Source organism: Amphiprion ocellaris, chromosome 9 (genome assembly GCF_022539595.1).
Source record: "Amphiprion ocellaris isolate individual 3 ecotype Okinawa chromosome 9, ASM2253959v1, whole genome shotgun sequence".
In the NCBI taxonomy this organism is placed as follows: domain Eukaryota; kingdom Metazoa; phylum Chordata; class Actinopteri; family Pomacentridae; genus Amphiprion; species Amphiprion ocellaris.
In genome coordinates this window covers 33,079,846-33,086,596 of record NC_072774.1, presented here as the reverse complement: position 1 = coordinate 33,086,596, position 6,751 = coordinate 33,079,846, and the positions used below count along the sequence as shown (strand labels likewise).

Here is a 6,751-nt window from a genome sequence, read left to right as displayed (position 1 = left end):
GCTAGAAAAAGCTGCAGCTCCATGGAAAAGAAGGAAGATAGGAAGGATATTCACACGTAGCTTCCCACTGTGAGACATTCATTTGTAAGAAAGGTAATTATTTTTTTAAGCTTTCCATCAATTTTCTAATCTTAATAATTTCAAAATATCTTAAACAATTCAAATATCCAGCTGTTTCTGTTAAATGCTTCCGCAAACCCAATGAGGCCTTGAGATTCTTTCAGCTAAGAGTGTAAATGATTTTCATCTGCACCGTATGCCATAATAATCAGCACCTCACCAGGCATTACTTTCCTTCTTTTGTTTTTCATTAAAACATTTTCTCTTTAATGATTATGTGTTTTAACACTTACTGGCATTTTTTTTGCTCTGTCTACATTGGAAGTGACTGTGGGAAGTTTTCTCTGTATAGTTTTCCTTTGCATGGGTAAATTCAGATTCTGAAAACTTTGAACACATAATGTAGAAGTGCTCATTTTTGAGCCACCTGAATTATTGTTATTGGTGTTTATTCTGCTTTATTCAGTTATTTCAAGTCATCTTTTGTTTGAAACACTACATTTGCTACAGAGGCCTTTTTATTTTCAGTTGGGTGAATAAAGCGACAGCTGTGCTCTTTTCTTTTCTTCATTTACAAAATCCCCGTTACTTATAGTGATTATGTGACTCAAACATGACAAGTTATCTTTTGTTAGTTGCAATAAGAAATCCGCCTTCAGTTGTTAAATGTAGAACAGCTACTTTCTCACAAAGGCATCAGTTACAATTTGCACACATGAGATAATTAATTTGTTTCTGGCCTTACAAATGAATGACACATATCTGACCTCGCCACTTTCAGCAATCCTTCCTTTGCTACGGTCATGTGAGTGATGGAATTAATTTAAGCTCAGAAAACAAAGATCTTGATCCCTGAATCCTGTAAAGCAGGTTTGAGGACTTACAGTAGATACCATCTGCAACATGTTAATAACTTGATCCTCCCTTTATTTTCCGTGAAATGAAGTGAATGCAGAGTCACGCAGCGCTTCCCTCTTTCTACTCATCACTTCAGTGCTGGCATTGAAGGCAATAAATAAAATAACCAATGTGCCCCCTGAGACAAAACTTGAGACAACACAATTCTTCCTGGAAACTTTAATTGTTTTGACAACTCCTCACAAGCCAGTGAAGGTCAAGTCCAACAGTGCAGCTGACAGTAATGTACAAGTGCCCTCTCACACTGGCAGGAGGGTGGTGAGGTAAATTCGGTGTTCAATGTCATGAAAAATAAAGGCTTTTTTTCTCTTTACATTAATAATGACTGCCGACTCTCCAACAGGGAGATCGTTTCATATCCACTTAAAGACATCGCCTGTCGAAAAAGAGCCTGTTAATGTTCACAAATTTCACCAATTCAGAACCAAAGTTTAATGATTTCATGGCGTCAATCATTAACTTCTCAAGGAGAAGCTCTGACTGCACAAATAGAACAGAGACATTGTGTTGCAGTGATTTTCCTTTTTTTTAGGCATTACATAGTAAACACTGTCAGAAGTGCTTTAACTACTTAGATTTTTAACAAGAGTGCAAGAATCAAATCAAGCCACCTTCTTCCTTTTCTTCTTCTTCTTTTTTACAGATCAAACAGCAGACCGACCCATCTCTCCGAGCCGGTCAAAAGTTGTCATAGTTAATGAGTACAAAACAATTCAAGAGAAAGCTGAGCAGGGCAAATAATGAAAAGAAGTTGTGTTGAACTCCACCACGTATCTACACAGGGAGGGCCGCTTCAGTGCACATTCAATATCTCTGCAATGAGCCTGACATGCTACATATTAAACTATTCCAAAAAACACTGCAAAGAGTTAACTGATATCATGTGAGGACATTATTGGCAGAGCATAAACACGTTCATTCACTTAAGAGGAAACACAATATTTACATAACAACAAAAAAAATGTTTTAATAAAAATATCTTATAATTACAATAGTCTATTTTAAGCATATAAGTCTTCCTTTCACATACTTTTATAGAACATTTGCGTCTCTATATTTACAATCTTAATTGTCTCCAATCAGAATTGTTCTTCTTTACAATATGAAACATTTCAAGATACCAGGGACGACATCCCTGTTCAACACAAATCATCTATTTTAAACAATAGATGTCCAAAACATGTACAATGATTTTTCGCAGTTTAGTAAAGCTTTAAACTGGAGTCATTTTTAGTTATTCTTTAAGCACAATTCACAAACAGTTTTCATAGCTGTTGACAGACGAGTTTCCAACCAAAAAAATAAAAAAAAAAATCTTCTCAGTGGGGACTCCAGATTTTCACTCTTTTAGAAACAAAAAAAAATGTGACAGGAGGTCAAGTGAGAGAAACTTAAGCAGGAGAGGGAGATGTCTACACACTGAGTCCTTGTTCAATGGGACCAAAAAAAAAGCTGATATGAATAGTGATTTTATTTGGGTTTAATTCCTCCCAGCGGTTTTGAAATCCCCTTGTGATTGCCTCCAGTTGGGTGTGAGTCTCTGGCGAAGCTTTGCTGGCTTTGGAGCGGCTCTGTGCTGCCTGCACACCTGTGGAGGGGATGAATAGAGGCGGGGGGGTGAGCTGCAGCGCTCCAGACTGACTGGCGCCACCGACAAAACAGAGGCCATGCTTGATCAACAACCCAAAACAAACCAGGTCAAACAACAACCACACAACAGCTCCTCGGGCTGTTGGGCAACGCTGGCGAGAGGCAGCCGAGACTCCCAGAAAGACTGCAGGAGTGTCACACACACACACAGCGCCACATGCTTTTAGACCTGTCCAGGTGTGTTTGGTTTTTGCGCTGTAAAAGTTGGCATTGAGCAGCCAGCAGCAGCGCAGTGTGAATGGGACTGAGAGGGAGGAAGGAGTGTGTGTGCGTAAGAATGAAAGAGAGGGCAAGCTGAGGTTTTAACCCTCTCTTCTTCTCAGATTGCTACACCAGTGACAGTTATTGCGCAAAGCACAGCTGCCTCTGAGGTTGGTGCCAATTTCATGTTCCTCAATTCGGATTTTCCCTGACATCTCCTGGCCTCCCCAGAGCACTCCAGAGATTGTCAGTTTACACCACATACAGGCTACAGTCACCAAGTTAATGGGGATGCTTTAGTGACCAAAATTTACCGTGTTTTCTACTGGCCACATGTGTTTAATAATAAAAAGAAATCATCCAAATCTCTCAAATAATCATTTAAAATGACTTGTAATATTTTTAAACCAACTTACCAATGCAGTGCTCGTGTTTCAGCGGCATAAAATCGAGTCCTCCGGCTTATTGACTATTGACGTCCTCTATAGAAAAAAGAAAGGAGAGAAAAGAAAAAGAAACATGTAAAACGATGTAGCGCTCATGGATAAGGAATAAAGGCTCGGCCTACAGCCCTGCAAAAATAAATGATATACAGCAGAGCGGCAGAAAATGAGTCGGCTATATCATCCCATAATAAATTCTCTTATAGCCTATTGAATAACAAATTGGCCTTATTGTGCGCAGTAGAGTGGGCTGCAGGCTGAGGTACTTCACCAATCCTGGGATAAGGTGGGCCTCTGACAAACACTGTCATTATCATGCAAATCATAAAGCCCGCAATCAAGTGCGCAATCTAACCCACGTCAAATACGTTTTTACGCACGATCTCTGAAAGCTGTGATAAGAATCACAGACCGGTTTGATTCCTTTCTGTTTTTTGGTCACTAACATTACAAGGACAATGACACATAACGGGCATGACGCGCTTTGTCTGAATCTGACGGGCGGACGGCAGTCTGGCACACGGAGGTAAACCGGGGTCCCCCGGTAAGTCCCGGCGGAAACGGGGGAACGGAGAGCCTCCTCCGCTGATTTCAGCTTACCTGGTGGTGGTCACTGTTGAGCACCGTCAGCGGTGTCCTGCTGTGGTTGGAGGCTGGAGGAGGGCAGGTCCCGGTCCGCTGTGGCTGTTGTTTATGGAGAGAAGGGTGCGTCTCCAGGGCCAGCTGCAGGTCCAGGATGTAGTCTATGACATGCTGGAGGATCTCCACTTTGCTGACTTTCTTATCCTGCGGAATGGTGGGCACCAGGCGCTTCAGCCGGCTGTAGCAGTCGTTCATGTCGTACTGCAGGCAGAACAGGTCCTCCTCTTCCATCCTGCACCGGGCGATGTTGAGGCTCTGCTTCGACAGATAGTGCAGGGAGAGCTGGTTGCTGCTGGAGGAGGAGTCCTGGGGGCGGACTGGAGTAACAGCCTTCATCTTAGATAACCAACGGCTCAGAGAGAGGCAACGGAAGAAAAACAAAAAAACAAAAGAACAAAAACACAATTACACTACTGGTAGCAGGAGGTATTGGAGATTATAGCGCGGTGCTGTAAACACAGCGAAAGCTACAACAGCGCAAATGTGCGAGAGGACAAGATAAACCAAAAGGCGGAATTCTAGTCTGTCAACACATCCCGTGGAGCCTCACACTTCCTCTTACTTCGGCAGACTCGGTGTGAAAGGAATGAATAGATTTCCTACATTTATAGAGGAGAGGGGAGGCGCCAAGCCAGCCGGCTGACAGATCAGGGAGAGAAGCTGGTCAATCACCGGCAGCCCGCTGCCCACCGACCCGACAACGGAGCCGAGAAAAAGGCGTGTCTCATTCTGTGTGCGCTGCGGTGGGCTGCCTATCGGTAGAAGCGTGTTTGTGTGTGTTTGTGTGTGTGGGTGTTTGTGTGGGTGTGTGTGTGTGTGAGAGAGAGAGAGAGAGAGAGAGAGCACTTCGAAGCAGTCAATTACGCATTACACCATCGCTGAAAAAAATTCTCCAGCATCTTTCCTACAGCCTACCAGAAGTCAATCTCAAAGCTTTCGATGTGCCATTGATCCAGTCACAGGTGAAGGCATATTCACCAGGCTGATTAGAGCCGGATTGCATCTTTAGTGCCGTAGTCATTGATGCGTAATTACGCTCAGTCTTTGCTGGTATTGATCACTCTGGTGACAGATGATCCCGAGAAGAACCACCTGCTAAAAATCTGCCTCTTCTCACTTTGGAAAATAAAGCTCAAAACATAAACTGACAGCATCCAAATGAATTTAACTGGTTTATTTATAAAACTAAGCAAAAGTAGACGGGGTCTGTAAAATATATACATTTGGATTTCACTTTTGGACTAGAAATAGACTTGTGAAGCTCAGAGATGCACTCTGGATGGACGGTTAACATCCTAATATGTGCCAGTGGAGAGTTTCTTGATTTCAATGTGTTATATGCCAATGTTATATGAGGCTTGATTTGTATAACGTTCATTAAAATGAACTGTACGCGTATTTTAATGTGATTTATTTTTAGGACTTCGTCACACAAACAATGCATCACCACTGACTGAAAGGTATTTTCACCTCCCGCAGAGTTGCTACCCTACTCCTGCAGCTCTAAGGGAGCCGGGATGGGCCAATTTGGCGGCGCCTCCTTGCCATTCCTTCCCCCAGCTGTGTGTTATTGTGCCTCCTACATTCCTCCGCTCTCCAGGCCGCGTCGCCGCTCCGCTCCCTCCCTCACAGCCGCCTATTGAGTCGCCCCGCCGTGCAGACTGCCTGGCGCCACACATCGGGACCTCATCCATTCACACCCAGCTCCTCTCCTTTCTTTCTTTCTTTCTTTCTCTTTCTTTCTTTCTTTCTTTCTTTCTTTCTTTCTTTCTTTCTGGCTGGTTGCCCAGACAACACTGACGCTAGAGCTTCACCTCAGACTCTCCTGAGTGTTTTCCATCCTTGGGGGACTCTAGCTGGGATGACACCCACCTCAGTACCTCTTTGGAGGTTTAATGTCCCAAACTTTATGGGAACTGCCACATTCTCCTCTGTCATGAATATTGAAAGGCTTAAATGGCTGTAAATGGGAAGCCTATTTTCCTCTTCTCCCCGTCCTCCTTCCTCTGTCTGTTTTCTGTTGCCATGGGAAGTCACTGTTCTGCTCAGTAATGTGTGCAACAATGTTTGGTTCAGGGACAACTTCAAAGGGATCAGTGGTATGAATCTTTGATGGTAGCCTTTCCACCAGCGCCACAGTGCATGAACTCATCGTCCATGACAGGCAGATGATGGATGAAGCCTGAGAGGAAAACACTGTCCGGCTTAGACGTAGCGAACGCGCACTAATGCTATCATTTTAACTATTTATGTATGTCATAAAACAGAAAGCTGGAGATTCTGCATGGAGTTTAGATTTCAGTTTTTTGGCTTCTTCACTGAAGGCTAATGGGTTGAAACTTTTTGCTGCCAAGTTTCGCTTGTTTTTCCTTGGAAAATCATTCATTTGCAGTTTCCACAGAAATGCAGATTCAAAATGTAAATTATGTGAACAGGCAAAAATAAAACTGGAGACTGCATGGAGCTCAACTGAGTCATTCTAATGTAATTTTCTCAAAAAGTCAGCAGCAGGTGCAGGTGGTGACTATTAAGGATTAATCCATCAAAGACTCATTTGCCCCTCTGGGTATTCCGTTCACAAGTCCGAAGTGCAACTGCAGTAATATGTGTATTCTGGACTGACATGACTTTGAAGGTCGAATGGAGGAAGCTATTGCAGCTGGTTTGTTCGATCCACTTCTCCTGGAATGGGTTTGCAGACCATTATGAAAAAGTATGAGATAGGAGAAGATGGTACACACACACCTTTAAAGAGCAGCTGAGGTTAAAAAAAAAATAAAATGCTTGTTTAATGTCAGTTGTCAGTTTTCTAGCTAGGAGCTGGCCTTATTCCCTCC

The 6,751-nt window shown here is 43.1% G+C and overlaps 1 protein-coding gene across 1 annotated transcript; it reads right to left on the bottom strand.

The window, feature by feature from the left end:
• Positions 1 to 1,122: 1,122 nt before the first annotated feature.
• id4 (inhibitor of DNA binding 4) lies at positions 1,123 to 4,478 on the bottom strand. Its single transcript, XM_023265616.3, has 3 exons — positions 3,873 to 4,478; positions 3,246 to 3,311; positions 1,123 to 2,566 (listed from the first exon to the last, which is right to left on the bottom strand). Exons 1-2 carry the CDS (start codon positions 4,248 to 4,250, stop codon positions 3,264 to 3,266), a joined length of 426 nt encoding a protein of 141 aa, XP_023121384.2. The 5' UTR covers positions 4,251 to 4,478; the 3' UTR covers positions 1,123 to 2,566; positions 3,246 to 3,263.
• Between the last annotated feature and the right edge of the window lie 2,273 nt (positions 4,479 to 6,751).

Bases quoted from the DNA above. Each gene is read 5' to 3' on its own strand.
- id4 (XM_023265616.3), bottom strand. From the start codon at position 4,250: ATGAAGGCTGTTACTCCAGTCCGCCCCCAGGACTCCTCCTCCAGCAGC. The intron at 3,312-3,872 runs GTAAGCTGAAAT...TTTTTTCTATAG, and splicing joins TCAACAGTGACCACCACCAG to AGGACGTCAATAGTCAATAA.